The sequence below is a fragment of the Pyxicephalus adspersus genome, chromosome 6 (genome assembly GCF_032062135.1).
Source record: "Pyxicephalus adspersus chromosome 6, UCB_Pads_2.0, whole genome shotgun sequence".
Classification (NCBI taxonomy): Eukaryota; Metazoa; Chordata; class Amphibia; order Anura; family Pyxicephalidae; genus Pyxicephalus; species Pyxicephalus adspersus.
The window spans coordinates 87,089,043-87,110,284 of NC_092863.1; the positions used below are offsets into that span (position 1 = coordinate 87,089,043).

At 38.7% G+C, this 21,242-nt stretch overlaps 1 protein-coding gene across 2 annotated transcripts in view; it reads left to right on the forward strand.

Moving 5' to 3' along the window:
- C6H18orf54 (chromosome 6 C18orf54 homolog) overlaps nucleotides 1–13,704 on the forward strand; it is a 14,439-nt gene extending 735 nt beyond the window's left edge. For both annotated transcript variants that reach the window (XM_072416480.1, XM_072416479.1), the window contains 7 exons: nucleotides 2,720–3,010; nucleotides 5,597–6,346; nucleotides 6,463–6,610; nucleotides 8,855–8,969; nucleotides 10,794–10,925; nucleotides 11,604–11,677; nucleotides 13,083–13,704. In XM_072416480.1, the coding sequence (XP_072272581.1) occupies nucleotides 2,752–3,010; nucleotides 5,597–6,346; nucleotides 6,463–6,610; nucleotides 8,855–8,969; nucleotides 10,794–10,925; nucleotides 11,604–11,677; nucleotides 13,083–13,167 (1,563 nt within the window). In that variant the 5' untranslated portion in view covers nucleotides 2,720–2,751 and the 3' untranslated portion in view covers nucleotides 13,168–13,704. The remainder of the gene's footprint in view (nucleotides 1–2,719; nucleotides 3,011–5,596; nucleotides 6,347–6,462; nucleotides 6,611–8,854; nucleotides 8,970–10,793; nucleotides 10,926–11,603; nucleotides 11,678–13,082) is intronic.
- The last annotated feature ends 7,538 nt before the right edge of the window (nucleotides 13,705–21,242 follow it).

Sequence of the window (21,242 nt, forward strand, 5' to 3'; positions counted from 1 at the left end):
GTATATATATATATATATATATATATATATATATATATATATTTATTTATTTATACTGTTCCCAAATTTGAGAGGACTCAACAAAACTCCATAACCATGGCAATGGTGCCCAGTTCTGCCACCAACATAGTCTCCCATTCCCACTAATGGGGGACATTAATTACTCTGACTGACCACTGTTGGGGGGGGGGGCATTTATTATTCCTACTGACCATTGATTGGGAGGGGACATTTACCGCTCTTACTGACAAAGTGGCATTTATTATCCTCACTGACCTTTGATTTTTGGGGCATTTATTATCCTCACTGACCACATTAAAGGGGCAATTTATTGCTCCAACTAACCACCGACAAGGTGAGGTTTATTATTCCCTCTAACCCAATCTGCTTCCATGTTTTCAGCACTGACAGCCCTTTGGCTTTATAAAATGTGTGACTCTTCATTGACTCCTCTGTTGGGGCCCTGCTTTTCTTTTCCATTATTCTTTTGACATAGCATTCTCATATTAGCAAATCCAAGCAAATTACCACTCAGGAAGGAAAGTCAGCCAGCCCCCTTTCCTGGCTCATTTTGTGGATGCTTCCCAATACTCATTGACACTGATGGAGCAAAAGGTTGAAGTCTTGATTTTCCCAGCTTAAAGCGTACCGAAACTCAACATTTTCACTTTACATAAAAGGGTAAACAACCATAATATGTAAAGGAAAAATGTTATTTTTTTAAGTGCAACACCTTTTTTTTTTTTTAAACAGCAGCACCGCCGCGATCAAGACTGAATGGAAGCGCAGAGCCCCCCCGGGATACTGTACCTACGTCACGCATGCCGGGAGGCTCTGCGTGCTCCTTCTGTGCATTTCCTAATCTCGTACATTCACAGAAGGGGTATTTTTTTCTATTAAGGGAAAGATGATGCCGATCTCACAAAAGCCCAGTGAGATCATCTCTCTTTTTTTTTTCCCTTTACGTCAGCTACGTCACCGGATCTCACACCTGCACAGTGCAAGATCGGGTGACATGATAAGAAGACCGGAAGAGAAAAATGAAGATGGCGGCGCTTGGCACTTTGATGAAAAGGAATTTCAGGATGACGCGGGACATGATTGCGGGAAGGTCCAGTGCCATAGAGGGATCTGCAGGACTAAAGGAATATTTTCAGTCTAGTTCCACTTTAAGTTTATATTTGTATTAATGGGGGGTATACAGTTTGGGACTCACAGGGAACCTGAAAAGTGCCTGTTTAGGCTGTACAGACGTATGCCCTAATCAAGGCTTACATTAACTTTGTCACCTGCTGTGCCATTACTGCTCCAGCACTCCACTGCAATTTGGCAGAGCAACCAACACCTGTTATGTACGGTGGCTCAGTGGTTAGCACTCTGGCCTTTGACTCGGTAGGTCCTAGGTTTGAATCTTGGCCGGGACACTCTCCAAGTTTGCAGATTCTCACTGTGTTTGCGTAGGTTTTCCCCCACATTCCAAAAAAAGGTTAATTGTCTTCACCCTGTGTAATATGGCAGTGCTGTATAAATAGAAGTTACTAATAAAATAAGATGAATCAGGGGCAATCATTAATTAAGCTCATGTGATTCTCACGCCTGGTGTGTCCACCTCTTGTCCCAGGGTCATGGTGGACCAGAAGAAGGTAGTACTGGGCAAGGTTGGACAATGCCTCAGCAGGTCATGTTTTGGTAGCTTACAAGAAAAAAAAAACACCATAAAAATTCAACAATACTTTTAATATAATATCATTTCTATTAAAATATATTTAAGAGGACTCTATTTTAGGGCTCGAGAAAGCAAAAACATATTCCAAAGAGAGAGAATGAAGTGAAATCAGGAAGTTCTGTGCTCTGTTATCCTCTGCATTGAATGATCACAGATTACGCAATAAAGGTAACCTGTCACCTACACCAGTGGTTGCCAACCAGTGGTCCGCGAGAACATTTTGGTGGTCCACGGCTCTGGCTGGTGCGCCCCGAGCGGGGTTAAGAGAAGGACCCCTGCTTGGGGCAGCGCACCTGCCAGAGCCAGGGACCATGTTCCCTTCACGGTTCGCAGGCTTGGGGCAGTAACGGGGTGGTGTCTCTGGACACAACCCGGCCACTCTCCTACTGCAGGCTCAGACATGCGATGGGAAAGCAGGCGGGTTCTGGCATCATTACGTCACTATGGACAAAGTTTCTTCCTCTTTCAGTGACACCCTGCTCCCCGTGCATGTGCATTCCAGAGCCAGTAAATTTAGTGGTCGGTGGGTCCGAAAAGTTTGGCGACCACTGACTACTACACAATACTATCACAAAGGGGGCTTCTGAAATGTTCACATTTTTTTACATGCTTTTTTTTCAATATTGTTATTATAAATAATTTTTTACTAAAGGTTATAAATGTTTACATTGCAGCAGCCAAACAGCTTCTCTTGTTTATGATCTTGCTGGAACTAAAGTCCTGCTTTAAACAAGTGTCAAGTCAGGTTTTTATTGCAGAAAGTGACAGGCGATGTTCTTACCTCCCTGATCTCCTGTGTTGTCTCCCTGATTTTTGATGGAGATTACAAGAAGCTGTTTAAACACACATTACACACAATCTGAGATTTTCTGTGCATGTAGACAGGAAGTGGCTACCCAGTTAGGCTATGTTAAGCTATTTTAGGCATATTCCTAGTGTTCTTATATATATAGTAATACTAAATATTGAAAATATCCTGTTATTATCTTACAGATAGATTGCACACAGGAGCCTAAGGTGAGTGTATGAAGATGGCCAGATCCAGCTCTCCAGACTCCTCCATATCCATCTCCTCTCTTCTGGCCAGCTGCAGTCTGGGTAGCAGTAAGGGATCCTCGAGTTCCACCAGTTCTATAGAATACAGAGATAAGCTGTATGACTCTGCTACAAAAGCATTGGAGGCCTATATTGAGGACTATGAGGAAAGTCTGCATTCTCCTATGGCTAGCACAGGAAAAATTAACGTTCATGCAGCTACTACACTTACTTCTACTAAGAAAAAAGGTATGGTATGTAACAAATATTTCTTACAAAGTTCTTGACACTTGGACCATTCAATACTTTGTTTAGGTGATTGGGATAACTCCTATTGAGACAATTGGGAATTGCTGGTTTTGGTTTACTGCAGCTGAAGACAGAAAAAGAATGTGACAGTAATAATTTCATATATTATTAATATTAATAATAATAATAATAATAATAAACAATATTTAAATAGCACAAACAAATTATGTAGCGCTGTACATTAAATAGAGATTGCAAATGACAGATACAGACAGACATAAGAAGAGGAGAGGACCCTGCCCAGAAGAGCTTACAATCTAAGAGGTGGGGGAAGCAGCACACAATAGAAGGTTGTTTCTGCTTTTTGATTCTGAATGCATGCTTAGGAATGAAAAACAATATGCAGCAAATTTTTGGGCACCAACTATTGTTGTATTAGCTAACTTGCAAGGTAAGTTTTCTTCCCCAGCCCCACTTAGCTGTGCGCACCACCCAACACTTTTTGGTGACCACTTGGCTGTTTTGTGTGGTTACTTAAAAAGTTGGGTAACAATCCCCACCTCATAGATTGTAAGCTCTTTGGAGCAGGGTCTCTCCTCCTCTTGTATCACTGTTTGTATCTGTCTGTCATTTGCAACCCCTATTTAACGTACAGTGCTGCGTAATATGTTGGCGCTATAAAAGTACCGTTTACTAATAACAACACAGGGACACTGGATAGTTGGGGCATAATACCAAGATGATGGGAAGTAGGGACATAGTAAGTGGGTGGAGGGCGGGCCATTAGAAAGTTGGAACAAAGTATAGGGAGTTGTAAAAACCTGACAGAATTAAAAGGATTACTGGATTCCTATAGCAACATAAACTGACAACACTAACTTTGCTAAGTGTTTTGCTGCCCATTTTTTGACCCCCTGCCTTCAGCTTCTTCCCACTCAGCTAACAAAGATTTCAGGGGAGGACACTGTAGATTATATTATTTGTGATATATTTCTGATTTGCTTTCTCAGTTTTATTTTAAAATATAACTTATATAAAAAGGAATTATTAACTACCTCCATTTTCCCTGTCCATGTGCTTCAGTAAAAAAATACACACTTTTGTGCTAACAAACAGTACAACTCTACTGTTTTTCTGGCGCTTTGGATATGAGAACTGCAGGCCACTCTTCTTGATATCCTACTGCAATCCCATTATTTGTACTCCCCCTTTTCCCTCGACTTATCACTGAACACCTTGTAATCTGTAAATAGTGCTTAAAAAAAAGGGGGGGCACACATATGATGGGGGAATATAAATTTTTACTGAGGCACAGCAATGAAGTTATTAATTTTGACATAGTAGTTGGTGATTTTTTAATGCAGAATGATTATTAGAAATGTGTGTTTGAGCTAGTTTTACTTACTCACCTGTCCTCGATTCATCACAGGGCACCACTATCTTCATTCTTGCTTGCGACACACAGAAAAGTAAGAGCTGTTATTGCAGAAGGGACATCGCCTGACCTTTTCTGCAATAACCACCGGCCTCAATCACACATGTTAAAAGTGGGACCTCAGTTCGACTTTAGGGTAATTGCTAGTAGTACTGAGGCAACCATGAGCTTCCTGTATCTTAGGAATTTAAAGAGGAACTATACTCAAAAACGAAAAGAAAAAAACAAAAACACACCCTCAATTCCGCAGGGCAGTCTGATCACACCGGTGGTGTCAGGCATTTGGTCCCACGTCGTCCCGGAGCCGGCCCTCCTGGCGCCGCCACCTTCGTCTTCTCTTCATCCTACATCACCCAACCCAAGTGCGAGATGGGGTGACGTAGGATGAAAAAAAATTTGCAGATCTCACTGCGCATGTGTGAGATTGGCAAATTTTTCTGTTTCAGCAAAAAGGCTCCTTCTGTGCATGCCCGAGATGCTTGAGCATGCGTAGAAGGAGTGCCCAAGAGCCTCCCAGGATGCCTGATGTAGGTATCCTGGGAGGCTTTGTCCTCCCATTCATTCTCGACCGCCTGGGTGGCCAAGAACTAGGGGGAGGTGCTTTTTGCACCTAAAAAAAAATGAATTTTTACCTTACATAAAGGGGTTCTCCACCCTTTTATGTATAGTGAAAATTCTGAGAATAGGTACACTTTTGGGGAATTTTCTGCTGATGATCTGCCAGTTCTATCTACCTGCCAGATCTATGACATATTAGGCTCACTTGCAAGTATTTAATTTACCTCACAATATGGAGGATTTATTCAGGTTACAGAACCAAGAACAGGGTGATAAGGTGTTGCATCTAATAAAACATGATTGCGGCAGCATGGGCCGTGGTAACTGCTTTTGCTACAAACTGAAGAATTCATTTTAGAGGGCTTTTTATTCCACTGTGTTTAGTAAAGGCTCCAAACTGTGGATATAAAGTGTCTAATGCTCCTTCTGCCAATAGCAAACAGATTTGCCTGATCTATCCCAGTAGAGTTGCCCATTCTTAGATTTTGATAAATAAGGTCCACAGCTGCTTTAAAGTAGGACGAGAAAATTGTAGAATTGTGTTTTGCTGCTTATAAAGATATAAAGATAAGCCATATTATTTCCCCCCCTAGGTGCAGCTAATACCAATGTTCGATCCAAGAATTTATCCAGGAAACGATATGCTGCTTGTGACCCAGATCTATTGAGCCTTACCACTGATGATCTCTTAGGCTTCCCATCTGATGGGTCACTACCATTCTCTCACGTCTCAGATTGGAAACATTCCAAAAGCCTGAAAAACCACTATGGACGTGACTTTCTACACCACCCTACTCTGTCCTCTCCTCTAACGTCCACATTAAACACAAGGACTAACCAACATTCTTTACGTCACAATTCTCAGTCTTTGGATCCACAAATGGTTAGAGATGACTTCAAAGTGAAAAAGAACATTCCTCTTGAAATGGACATAGAAAACCATCCTGCTTATTACAACAATCTAAACTCTCTGTATTTGTCAAGAGGATCCAAAGTGCCTAAAAGATATCCTAGATGGCTGACTAGCCAAAAATCAGAATTAGGTGTGTCAGGAATCACTAGCATTCCAGAAGTTAAATATCCTCTCTGGATAAAAGACTTTGATCTTCTTTGTAATTCTGAAAGCTACAGCACCAAAAACATGCACACTCCCTCAAAAGCCTTTCTAGCTCATGAACCCTTCAGGAATTTACAAGATATCTCCACATTGGGTTCATCACATTCTCCGTATGCTGATAGACATGGCAAAGCAGCAGTTAATTCCAGCAGCTGTGTCGGTGAAAAATTATATTTGGGACCTTCTGATTTGGATGTTCTAAAACATTTGCATACATCACAAAAAAGTAAGCGTACTCCTATCCCACTTCCTGAGTTTACCAGCAGGAAATATTTGAGTCTTCCCGAAACATTTTCTTAAGTAAACGGTTTTATGTAACATGCTTGGTTGTTTTGTTTTTAGATTACCCTAATGATTCACCTTTGCGTAAACTTGAAGCCTTTGAATCCCTGCAGAAGTTGTTTCCTGACCTTCCAGAGAATAATGGAAGCCCTCGAACGGAAGATGTGCTGGAGGCAGAGAGATCCTGGGAAAAAATCCCATATTCATTGTAAGGCATTTTGTAATTTATTAGACAATGATCTCTGACTCAGTATTTCTTTTTCTGGTTAAAGAGACCCTGTCACAACAGGAAATACAATAAAACAAACACATCCTGTAATAAAAAAAAGCTTTATATTTGCCTTGTGGTAGGCTACTGTGTGCTAAACATTTGCTTTCCTAAAGAGTGTCACTGCTATCTATGCTTTTGTGGAATGCACTTGTGAATGCAATGTGCTTCCAAATCTGCATGCCACTATTTCTCATTAGAAAACAGTAGTGAAGCATTGGCAGGTATAGGAAATCTGTAAAACCCATCCTTTTGTATAGACATTATTAATATTATAAATATTAATAATAATAATAATAATAATAATGAACAGGATTTACATAGTGCCAACATATTACGCAATGTTGTACATTAAATAGGGATCCAGAAGTCCTTAAGTTGCTGTTAGGTACATCCACTTTGGATGAGATATCTGGAGCCCCAAAGACATCCTCTCTGCGTGCCTAAACGAAGAGGCCAGCAGAGAAAAACACACAGAAAGAGCCAAGTCTTTGACATGCAAGGAGAGCTAGGCATTTGACACTTTGTAGGTTCTCTTTGCCCTAGCAAATTTTGAGGCACACTTATGACATCATAACAATAATAATAATTTGGCAAAAGAAAACAGTTCATGTGTATGTATTTCCAGCATTTACTGTAGCCGTTAGCCTGACATTCAAGTTAAAAGACCTGGTGCAGTGAACATTGTTACATAGTAAGTCAGGTTGAAAAAAGACATAAGTTCATCAAGTTAAACCACTAGGGAAGTAAACATATCCCAGATATAAAACCCTATGGACATAGTTGGTCCAGTGGAAGGCAAAAGTAAACCCTGGTCCAGTTTGCTCCAACACAGTAAAAAAAATTCCTTCCTGATTCCATGAGGCAATCAGATGTTCCCTGGATCAACAGTCTTTGCTATCTTATTTTAAAGCCTTAATACCCAGTTATATTGTGTGCTTCTAGAAATCATCCAGCTTTTTCTTAAAGCAATATATAGTAGTTGTTGAAACAACTTCCTGGGGGAGCAAATTCTACATTTCCATGTTAACTTCACGCTCATGCAAGGTCTTTACCTCTGCTGGTCCAAGTGATTTGTTCTTTGGCAAATACATGTCGAGCAATTGTTCCAGAACAAATGGCCAACATTACATGTGGGCCCCATTTAGGGTGGACTACATGCAAAAGCAGCCTGCTTAGAAATACCCAATGCTCCAAACTGACATGTTTCCAAGAGTCAGTCCATTGCTTACAGGGTTGATGTTGCTTGAAAGTGTACTAGGAGGGATGCTAGGATTTTTCAGGTAGCTATATAGAGCACCCTGCTGGACCCTTCCACCAGCCATTATTTACCTGCATTGCATAGGGAAGAACAAAGACATGGTGATGATATGTTTATATCTAAAATAAATTGGCAATAAAATTGAAAAAGTAACCATTAGTATGTTTGAAAGGGGAACAAAGAAGGAAAATCAATCTTCAAGTTTAAGGCTGATCTACACAGATGTTTTTTTTTAATAAAAAGCATATACACATTCCTTACTGCATTTATATGAGTTTTAAGCACTTTTATTAGCGTTTCAAAGCTTGCCTTTAAAACGCTGGAAAACGTCAATGCCGCGTTTTCCTGAGTTTTTAACACGTTTACATTTCAAGTGCGGAAATCAATGGAAACGTTTACCTGTGTTTTGGGGTGTTTTCCAGCGTTAACCCTGTGTTTTAATTTTTTAATTGTTGCAAGCAACGTTATAGATAAAGCTCATAAACGTGCCTGGTGTGGATTAGCCCATTGGAATGCAAGGGAACTTCAAACATGGGCTTTTAAAGACTCAGGTTAAATGCTGGGGAAAAAGTCTGTGTAGACCAGGGGTGCCAACACTTTTTTGGCTTGCGAGCTATAACCCCTGTGCGCGGTGGAGTTTATTTTGGAAGGCAGGGCTCCGTGATCTACTCGCGATCCACCTGTTAGGCACCCCTGGTGTAGACTAAGCCTTAGGTTAATATCTGGGCAGAATTGTGGATTAGTTGTTGATTACTCAAATGTCTAGGTGTGTAGAATTGTGAGTGTATTCCTGAGATGTACTGCTCATGGGTTTTCCCCCCTAGACATACACATTAAGCAGTTCACATCAGTGTATATAAATACAATAAGGTAAAATTCCTCTGCAGCTTCTCTGAGCTATTATTATTATTGTTTAATTACAGCAAATCTCCGGTCCCTGTACTGTGCAAGGATGAGATCAGTGAAGAGCTTGTAGCACTCTCTGCGTCACAGCCTGTGGAAGATTTCCTTAAAGACAAAGTGAAAGAAGAAAGTAAAGTATGTTGGAGATTTTTTTTAATTTGTGAAATTTGGAAAGTTGTTTCTTGGCCGAACTCTTGGTCCTTCTGTTTTTTTTTTTTGTTTTGTTTTTTTTTTAACAACATCACCACTCATGAACTGGAACTCAAATTTCAGTCATACTTTTAAAATGGAACTCCAGACAGAGGGTCTGATTTATTAAAGCTGTCCAAGGCTGAGGAGGATACACTTTAATCAGTGTTAACTTGGTGAATCAGCAAAAACATTTGCTAACAAATAGCAAATGACTTTTAGGAAATATATCCCATGTTTGCTGGATCACCCAGCTTTGCTGATAAAATTGTATCTTCTCCACTTTAAATCTGTTTAATTTATACATATAGCCTTGTAAATGAAACTTTCTGAAATATTTTTGTCATCTATGACAGAACTTTTATTACAAAGATAAAGAGCACCTTTTATGAGCACGCTAATTTACCTACAATGACAATAAAGTCTGTTTATAAATATTTTCACCCAACTTTTACCTAATATGTACAACACACTGAATTCAATTAGAAACATGCATGAATCCTAAATAAAAGTTTATTCACACATTTTATTGTTGAATCCAAAAAAAGTGTACATTTTGGGTAGAATTTCCAATTACACCCCTGTGTTGATGAAGTAACGCATGATGACCCTCTGCCTCTGGTGCTGATAAATTCTAGTACTATGCTAATCTCCTGTGCCACACTCTTGTATAGGGATTGGATTGTTTATTTTTACCCAGCATGTCACCCTTTATTGGCTTACAGACATTAACCTCTGTTCATCCAATTTTGGACCTGGCCTGAACAATCAGGAAACGTCCGCCAGCTCTACCGCCAACCATGGTTCTGCCAAGCTTCTGACTTAATTTCTCTATTATGTCGGCAACACTGCAACCTCTGTGTCTTTGCATGTACATTATTGTAAATAGATGTTATCCTGCACTAGGTTCTTTTAATCTCCTCCTGGGCTATTGCTGTTGTACAGATTTATTGCTATAATTTATTCTTTAGTCCTTTAGTATTCCACTTAAAGCAATTTGCTTCCTTTTAGTCTGCGTAATGTAACAAAAAACTTTTATTGGTATTTTCTAAGTGCCAATAACTGTTGATTCTGCCCTAAAACTTGAGTAAGCTGGCAACTTTCTGTGCAAATTTTAAGCAGTGTTATTATCCCTTTCAAATAAATTACAAGGCCTACAGAACACCACTTCTTTATGGTTGGAGATGAGTATAGGGATGGGTGTTTTGTAGTCCCAATACACTTTCTGTTAGAAGGTCTAGATCAGGGGTGCCAAATCTGGCCCCCAACGTCCTTTTTTTTGGGCTCCAAAGGAATCCTAAATTTGAACTGCACCTGGCCTGCCGCTGCATTGAAATAGTGCCGCTACTACAATTACCGGCATCACTTGCGTCTGCAGACCATCAAGCTCTCTGCCTATGGGTGGCCCCGCATTGGACTGTATTATAGACGCAAATAATATAGACGCGTTTTGTCAACTTGACACAAAATAAAAGCGTGAATAAAAACACATTTGTGACCTGTGTTCACATCCTGCTCTGCAGTGATCAAGCTGGTCCCAGTATTAGGTCTGTTCATATTCCCCATTTCAGAGGAAGTCCTCACGTATCACTTTCCAGGAGTGACTTGTGCATTGCATTGCACAGTGCTGTAATAGGAATTATCTATTGCAAAAACCCATTATATTGACATTTGTTTATAAGCTTGAAAGTGGTAAGAAATTACTTTTTGGTACTGGACAGACGTTTCTGCAGGACTTTACCCATCATGCATCTCTGCATCATTTTCTAGGCAAGTTCATTCTCGGGTGGAAATCACCATGGCCCAGTAGAGGCTCTGAAGCACATGCTGTTCAACCTGCAGGCATTCCAGCAGAACTTCACCCCGACTCAAACCTGTAAGCAGGCAGAGGAGTTCCAGAAAGTGAGCATTATATTCCATTCCTTATCTGGTGCTTTAGTACTAGTATTTTTATCAGAAAATATATGTTTATGGGTAATATTTTAACCTAAATAATTCAGTAGACCTACCTAACACAAGTGACATCGGACTGACAATGGCAAACTTCATAACAACAAAACCGTAATTTATTTTAAAAGGGAAATGTGTTTGGTTTCTGTAGGTTACTAAACCCTCTACTCAATCATAATTTGTAAAAAGTGTATTTTTGTGATTTGATAGACTGCAGTCCATATTATCTATAATTTACATAGTTATCCAGTTAGTTGGGGGTGAAAAATACATAAATCCATCAAGCTCAACCACTAGGGAAACCCTATGGACGTAGTTGATCCAGAGGAAGGCAAAAAAAACCCTGGTACAATTTTCTTCAACAGGGTAAAAAAATCCTTCCTGATATCCTGAGGCAATTAGATGTTCTCTGGATCAACAGTCTCTGTTATCTTTACTTTAATGCTTTAATACCCAGTGGTTCCATTGGATAGCTAGTGCATTTTGAAGGTGAAGTGAACCTGTCTCCATATTTAAGATGCCTGGACGCACTGTGTGTATTGTAGAATAAGTTTGCACTTTCAGTTAAATTTACAGGGTTCGATGCTAAATTTATTAACTGACACATTTTTAATATTTTCTCTTTTGTAGGTTTATACAGAAGCAGATTCAGAAGCACAGCGTGCTGACCAAGAGGTGTTTCCTGTGAACAAGTCTCTTCAGAAGTAGGTTCTGGTACTTGCATTGAATAAACTACATGCAATAATCATTCTTACCTGCCTGGTCGCATTGGTGAACTGCCAAAAACACTAAGCTGCGCATATTCCCTATTTGTAAATCCCGGCTTACCTTGTTCTTGCCTTGACTAAATGTACTTCATGCCCCTGTATTGCGAATTACGTTATCCCAGCTCACCAGGCACAGGTAAGTATTGCAGGGTTCAGTTCCAAATCTATTTTTGTAGGTAGAATGAGTAAAGATTATAACTCCTGTCAGGTTATACTGCTATTGGAGGCTTCTTTGGATCAGTTCTTTCCTTTCCATTTTAATGATTTCCCTCTTATTTCCAGAACAGGAAGTATGGGTAAATCTTTAAACATTATAAAATAAGGAAGGTTTGGACTATGTCAGTTTTTTTATTGCAGTGTGTGACCCTGCTGGGTACTTACCTCCTGCCTCTTTTATCCTGGTAAACAGTGAACAGAAATATTTGTCATCTGAGCAAGCATTAAGGGCAAATTGTCCATTTGGGACACCTGTTTCAGTGAAGAACTCTCTGATATCACAATTTGTTTTCTTTGCAGAGACTTTGAGACTCATTTATCTCCAAGATTGGAGAACATAGTCTATCATGGGTGAACCTGGGTGATCCAGCAGATAGATGATAGTCTATCTTCTCCAGTTTTGCAAAGATTTTATAAATCAAATCCTTTCTCTATTTTGCTGTTGCATCTTTAGGGCAGGAGGTGAACTGAAATCTCTGTAGCAGGATGAAGGCAGCAAAGTAAAACTGAATGTTCAGTTTATATAGGCAAAATACAGGTACAGGTGCGTTACACACTACAAGTTTGTCCCTTGCCAGTATGCTGCAGAAAAAGACCCTTACACTCAGAGAAATAGCAGTGTTCACCCTGCAGAAGTCATCCACACTTTCTACTGAGTCAGTCCCATAGCTCTGAAATTGGCAGAAATTATTATCCCCGCTAATAAGAGAGCTCTAGTCTTTTTCCTTAGTGTAGTATTTGGGTTTAGCAGCCAATCACTAGACCCAACCACAGTCACATGACAGAAAGAGGTGACATCACCTCTGAGCTCCAGCACTTGATATTTCAAGAGCAACTACAAAAGAGGATGCAGCGGCAGAAGACAATTGTAGAAATTAGTTTCAGTGAGTCAGGATAGGCTTTACAAAGATGCTGTCGCATTGCACTCAATATAGATATAAGGACAGTGCATCTTGTATTAGTATAGGGTCTCCTTTCCATTACAAACTGATGTTGCTTACTGTTGTGTTTGCTTTGTTCACTACAGTTTAGCTTTCAAGAATTTGCAAAGCGGAGATTACCTAATTTTGCTGGTATTTATTACATCATCATTATTTTGCATAAACCTATATTTGTTTTTTTACAGAGCTCTGCAACATTTGTCCCGGCTGAAGGAACTAGTAGGAGACGGCACTACAAAGCAGGATCATGAAAATAAAGAAGAAATGTAAATACAAACTTTGGAGGTTAAACAGGTCCTGGCACACAATCCAGTTGCTGTGACTGAATAGGGAGTATTATAGGAGTCATGGCAGGAAAAAAATGTTGGTTATCCAGCTTCTCTTCACAGCATGTGACTGTGTATTGCTGAAGTGAACTGACTGGATGTAAACTCAGAATGAACAGGCTTATGTTATGATTATTAAGCTACTCACTTATGCCTGTGTGATGAATGTTTATACACCCACTGCAGTATTTCTGGTCAGCTTGACTTTTTATTACAAAAATGGAGATGTACCAGCAGCAATTAATCAGGCAGTAATACATTTATTAGTCCATTGAACATGTTTTTTAAATGTTAGTGACATCTTACATTTTTTTATTTAGAAGTATATCACATTTCCTATATATTTTATAGTAAAATATTGCATATTTTTACAGTAAATGCAAAAAAAAAAGTTTGGTTTGCAAAATCTGTATATAGTAATATCTAATATTGGTATATGTCTAATGTTACTATAATAAAGTTATTTTTTATTTATTATGAATTTTATGCATCCTCTGATTTTAAATTTTCCCACGAAAGCTCCACTATTAAGTTTGTGTGAGGTGGACATACAGAAGTGTCTGGAACAGATCAGTGCCCTTACCCACATAACAGCTGGCTTCTCTCACTGGGACCACAATAAAGATGCTCCCAGCAAGTAGTCAGCCTATCTGTTTTCTTCAGGAATCTTTCCCCAAAGGACAGTGACATCCGCTGCACCTTGGGTGAAAAATGGGGGGGGGGAAGTAGAATTCTTTTTTTATATTTTTGGGTACATCATTAGGAAACAGAGTAGATGATTTGGGAAGGTGACTCTAAGAGTTCCATTGTAGGGTAAGCTATTATTTAAAAGCTTTTGTGATTGTGAGACGTGATATGCAAAAGTTTGGAAAACTTACCTTCATTTTAGAGGGCAGTGATATTGTTACTGATAATGGAATTACACCAGCTGAGTGAAACATTCTCCATACACAAGATAAAATCACTGTGCACAAAGATAGATTTGAAGATATGTAATATTCTGTCTAGGATTGATGTGAATATTAGAATTGCCTAGAGGGGAAAAATACAACTTTATGTGTTTTTGAGGCACTGTTACACCCCTTTTTGCAGGTGAGAGGGCTGGCCAGTCCACTTACTTTGGCCAACTCACCTTTCCTATATTTTTAAGGAGTTACAGAGAATTATTTTCTTTATTTAAGAAAGATCACATGACAGTTTGGAAGTAAATGGATTAAAAATCCTGGTATTTCCAAAGATAATGTCTTTGTGCCATACACAAGTGTCAAAAGTCATGTGTGTAAAAAAAATAGGTCCTAACTGTTTTGATGTACCTAGCAAAACTAAGAGTGGTGCAAGGGGAATCTGTGATATTGGTGGTGAACATCACCTGCAACAAGATAAGGCAACATAAGTAAAATCTCCTCTTTTTGTAAGTGATTGTTCTTTACCTACATTTTTCAAAATTCTTGTTGGTCAGAATATGAAGTTTGTCAGAACAATATGAAGAGTCACCTATACTTATCAAATGAGTCGCACCCAATTCATTGCATCTCATGACCCAGTTATGCATAACATACTAACAGAAACAGTCCCACTGATTATATCTTAATGAAACATATTGGACCTGATTCATTAGAGCCCTCCAAGACTGGAGCCGATAGTCATGGAAGAACCTAGGTGACTCATCAAAACTGCAATGGATTTCATAAAAATAATTTGTTATCAGTTGGCAAATGTTTTTAGTCCTGGAGCAGATACATTATAAAGTTGGTGGTCTCTCCAAGGTTCTCCCATGATGGTTTATGTTCCCCAGTCCTAGAGACCTTTAAAAGTGAGGCCTGCAAAGTGAAAATTTGCTTTTCTGATTAAAGAGCCTAAACTCCTTTAGTAATCCAGCTTCTCTTCACAGCATGTGACTGTGTATTGCTGAAGTGAACTGACTGGATGTAAACTCAGAATGAACAGGCTTATGTTATGATTATTAAGCTACTCACTTATGCCTGTGTGATGAATGTTTATAGACCCACTGCAGTATTTCTGGTCAGCTTCACTTTTTATTACAAGAATGGAGATGTGCGAGCAGCAATTAATCAGGCAGTAACCCCCCCCCCCCGTTAATAACAGACCTCCTGCTCCTACAGCTGTAAACTTTCACCAGCCATAGGTACTCCAACACCCTCCTACTAATAAAAAACAATATGACTTTTAAAGAATCTCTTATAAACAATAAACTCCCCCTATGGCTAATCCACCACTATGCAGAAATGCATGAACTTAATTAATTAATAATTAATTTATATTTGACTTACTGAAACAAAAATTCTTTGAATACATTGAACTGTGCAATGCAATTTCAAGTGCAATCTACAGCAAATACATGAGACATATTGACATTGAGCAATAAAATAAAAAAACCTCTTTAATTGCTCATGTGACCCTAAAAAGAATCCTTTCATGTTTGTACTCCATTATATTTCATTTGAAGTAGTCAAAAGGATGTTGCAAAGTAGAAATGGGTGAAAATGATCTTCAATCTAACTGAGGAACAGTGGAATGTGACCCTGTTCACTGCACCCACAGTGTCAAAAAAGACAAACTAACCCAACAATTTATAGGATTTAATATGCCCCTTTAAAAATTTAATTGGTGGAATTGTAGGGACCCCCTTGGCTGCTCTTGATGCTCTAAAGAACCAGATGGCTTTCCATGCTTTGGAACAAGTTATTTTGGTACTGAAAAAGCAGTAACTGATACAATAAATACGGTATACCAAATAGGAGTTCCTTTGGACTTGTTCACTAAGTATCCCAGATTGAGAACAATAGTGTACTAAGCCCTGAATCCTTTTTTTGTAGATAACCCGACAGAACAAAAATAGATTGAGCTCACAACCTTTTCCCTATGGTGAAGGTTGGTAAATGTTTACTGGTTTTACTTTTCCCTAATTTGGAAAAATTGTCTGCTGAAACACACAAGGAGCTCTCAAAATATTTGAAACCGGGGTCCCCTGCTTATCTAATCCAGTTCTAGCCTCATCCTCATTTTTATTACAAAAGATTGGTTCTGTGCCGGTGTCAAGCCTTCTACAGTTGTGAGACAGACATCCCAATTATTGTTGCCAGAAACATCTTTCATGGTTGTTTCAAGTGACAGATGAACAAAGAAGAGCTGTGCTCGAAGCGTTGTTTGGTTCTATGAAGAGGGGCTGGGGAATGACAATTTAAAATAATCTATAAAATAATCTCTATAAAATGCACGGTGGTCTTTCCCTATTGGTTGTTCATTAATCTGCCATAGTGGATTGGTAAGTAACATCTGAGGGCTGCTGTGCACATGTCGGTTTTTCACCCAACATAATTAAATAAACTTAGAAATTAGAAATTATACTCTGGGCATACATTAATCAGGCCAGAGTTTTGCCAGTTATATGTAACCTGCTTCCTAAAGTCTTATTATAAAATATAAATTTTTCCTGAAAACAGAACTAAATGTTAAAAAAACCTAGGCAGTTCTTTTGATGGCAACTAAGCCTTTATTTATTGCAGAAGGAACATTGCCTGTCTCTTCTTTGATACAAAAAGGCTTAGTTGCTTGATTGCAATTTTTAATTACACTCTCCTGTCCTCGCTCTGTTGCCAGCACCACCATCTATATCTGGTCCTCTTCCAGATTCCAGTCTTCATCTATTTTGTTTGGCCAGGCCAGTATGACCTAACTCCGGTATTTTTTAAAATAAAAACTGAGAATTTTTCATTGTGAAACTATTGTTCCATTTGAGCATGCTAAAGTCACTTCAAAGTAACCTTCAATATTTTTTAGCTTTTATTAAATACCAACTGATCATCCTACCATTAGGGTCCATGCTCAGGCACTCCCTGGTAAGTTGTGGCAACACTCTGTCCTTCGCTTGCCCTCCTCCTATGCTTTGAGAAAAGATTACTATTAGCTGTTCCACCTCTGATGGTACAGCCATGGTCTGCCCTTGTCATCATCAGAAAATGACGTAAAGCCACCTCTGCAGTACAGCTGTTAATGAAAAACTTTAACAAATAATTATCCTGTGCTGGTTTACAGTGAATACAACTTCTTGTCGTCAATATTCCAAACAGCAATCCACTGCAAATGGGAAGTTTTTTTTTTAAACAAATGAGGAAGTTTATAATTGGTGCTGATTGGTCAAAAAAGATAGTCTTTATAAAAGAATTTGCATGGAAGATTTTACTACAGCAACATGAATTTCACAATTCTCACATAATAATGATTTTACAACTTCAGAAGAGACATGTTTAATATCCGGATTTAGTCATCATCATAAAATGACGTTAATTCCTTTCCTTATTATTGTACAGGCTGTCAATAAATGCTTATTTTGAGGTCAGTAAACCTGGACCTGATCTGGGTCCAATCAATATCATATTGATGATATGCTTACCAAATCACCCACTTCAGTGCAGGGACATTCAACAGTCACTCATCACTCACCAGGAATGTTCTCAAGGTAGTAGGAAAAATCAAGTTGTTTCCTTGTTCCCATCAAATGTTGGTATAGATAAGTCACAATTGATTTTTATGATTTAACTAAGTTGCAAAACCCCAATATCATTCATTATTTAATTTAAAATGATTTTCAGATAAATGGCAATACTTTCAAAAAAAAACAAAGATTATAGCATATGGAATACAACATATGTAACAGTTTGGCTTGGTGTTTGGCTTTGGGTCTGGGTCAAATTTAAACCAAACATCATGTGGCCCAAAGCAAATAAATCAAACCTTGCCGATATTTGGTGGTCAGACTTCTATGTTGTGTCATCATCATCGACTGATTAAGCCAATGTGACCATCGGGTGATAATGGTGTACATTATATTACATGCTGAATATGTGTTAACCAGCTGTATGCTGGTTGCCATCATATGGACAATCAGAGGTGCCAGTTTGCAAGAATACCAAGAAGGAGCTACTGGGAGAACATCCGGGGGAAACTTCTGAACTCCTGAGGACCTGAAAAAATACAGAACATGTGATTGGACTAATGACGCACAGGATTTTGATCACTGCAACACCTAGAATGGTCTTTTAAATAATTCATGTTTATATTTGGTTATTGGTAAATTAGTTTTACAAATAGGGAGGGGACCCTGGATAACTACACTACTAGATATATCTGTATGATATTTCACTACTTTCCCTTTAAACACATCATTGACTTCTTATGTTGGCTGGGAAACGATGACACTTTCTCCTCTTATCATAATTCACAAAGGACCATGGCACAATGGTGGTGTGTATTGCATCATAAGCTGATGGACATTGAAATTATCAGTAACCAAAAGTGGAGTTGGGTTTTAATTACATCTATCATGGGACAAATATGTGGGATTCATTTGCTTACTTCCTAAAAATTCAGACTGCTTAGCTTTCTTTGGATTCAATATTTATGAATCAGTCTCCTGAAAAAACATTCAGATAGTAAAAGTCAGAATACAGTTCAGAACTTATATCTGTAGTGGTTTTGTGGCAGCGATTTAGAAAGTGCAGATAGTCATATTATGTAGGCACTTCAGATTTCGAAAAAGAGGTCTGAAATTGAAGCCTTTAAACTCCTCCCATAAGTTTTATTTAAATTTAGAATTTTGGAAAATCAGAATGCGAAAGTAAACCTGCCATGTGACAAACATATTGGCTGCCATTGCTGAACTCTTTCTAAAGGGGAAGAACCAGGAAAGTTGGAAAAAGTCCTTTTAATACCATGTTCATCCTGGTGCTGGTGCAGTTCTTGACTGTGTTTACAAATGCCTGACATAGATTGGCTTCTCACTGCAGACTTTCCCCCTTCTACAGCTTGGTAGATTGATCATTGGAAGAGAGAAAAAGTGATTTTCACTAATAATGGAAACAACTCCCACAATCCATCTACAGCTTCAACAATTCATCCACATCTCCCACACCCCCTCCATAGCTCCTACAATCCATCTACAGCTCCAATAACCCATCCACACCTCCCACAACCCACCCACAATTCTCACAATCCATCTACAGCTCCCACAATCCACCCAAAGCTCCCACAATCCATCTACAGCTCCCATAACCCATCTACAGGTCCCACAATCCTCCCACAGCTCAGCTCCCACAACCCCTCTATAGCTCCTACAATCCATCTACAGCTCCCATAACCCATCCACACCTCCTACAATCTACCTTTCCACAGACCTTCAACCCATCTACAGCTCCCACAATTCATCTACAGCTCTCACAATCCATCTACAGCTCCAACAATCCATATACAGCGTAATTTTTCTAAATAGAATTTTAAACAAACAAAGTTTCTCATCAAAATAGATTTGATGTCCTAAAAAATGTTTTTTTGTGAAATGTTTTTCCTGGAAGATTTGATTATAAATACAGCAACGTGAATTTCACAATTAATAAAGACGGTATTCTGTTGGTGGACTACCTACCTCAGGGCTCTAGTATCACAGGACAGTATTATGCTAACCACCTGGACCAGCTGAAGGAGGCAATTAGGACAAAACGCCGTGGAAAGTTGACCAAAGGGATTCTTTTTTTTTGCAGAACAGTGCACCTGCGCACACGTCCAACGTTGTGGCTGCCAAATTGAACACCCTGGGTTTCCAATTGGTCAACTATCCCCCCTACTTACCTGACCTGGCCCCTTCAGACTATTATTTGTTCCTGAATTTGAAGAAACACCTGAAGGGGAAACGTTTTGAGGACATTACTGACGTCAAAAATGCTGCTGAGAGCTGGTTTGCAGCCCAACCAAAGGACATTTATTTGATCGGTCTAGAAAAGCTGCAACTACGCTGTACCAAGTGTATCAGTCTCAGGGGGAATATGTTGAATAAATGTTTTATTTCAAAACTCTGGCTCTCTTCTTTCTGGGCAAAGCCAGAAACTTCTCAGCACCCTCTTGTATATTATCTGTATTTAGTCATAATCATAAAGTTATCTCAATTATTGGCTGTGCAACTTATCACTAAATGGCTGCTGTAAGGTCATTACACGTGTCATGAATGTAATCAATATGACAATGAGGAAATGTGTTTAACCAAAGGGGCCACATCGATGTAGGGACATTGAACAGACACTCATTACATACCAAATATGTGATCCTTTTATCAAATATCAAGTTGTTTCCTTGTTCCCATCATTGGTTGTTATCAAAGATAGGTCATAATTGATTTTTATGATAAAAGTTTCAAACTCTCACTTTTGTTTTTTTAGTCATGTATTATTTTTTTTTAAACTCAATAAAAGTTATTGAAATGTAAAAGATATTCAGAGAATTTACAGTACATTAAAAAAGTCTATAGCACATAGAATAATATGGTAAGGTGAAACTAAAGCAGCCAAATCTGTAGATTCATATTACTTTTGATTTTCAGAGTATTCTGTAAGTGTCATTTAAGAAACTGTGTGAATCCCCTAATTTATTCGGTGAGTATTGTCCTTTAGGGTAACACTTTTTTTGATTATCCAGATGAGACTAGGTAAATGCATTTCTCAACCTTTTTAACATGGGGGAACTCCTTGAAATAACTTTTAGATCTTTAGGGAACCCCTTCTATAATTAATATATCTACAGATTAAAGTACATTAGTGTGGAGGTCAGTGGGAAGAATGTCTCTTATATTGCTGGGGAGTGGGAAGAATGTCTCCCTTACAGGTAGTCAAAATGAGAATTGCTATCAGTTAAACTGACCTGAGAATTACAAATTACTCATTGCTCAAGGAACCCCTAGCAACCTATGGAGGAACCCCTATCACTTTCTCCTCTTCTCTTATCAGAATGTCTCCATTGCTGATTGTTAATTTGTGATATTTCTCCCTCAACCATTCTGACCTCTGTCCTACTAAAAGATGGATACCAAAGCACGTCAGATACTTAAAATGCTTTTATTTAAAACAATACATTGAACAATGAATCAAAGTGTATGTACATGCATTTTTATTATTTTAGGAAGAGTGGTGAGGGGTTAGTCCCCGAATAATATTTTATAGGGGCTGTGTCCTC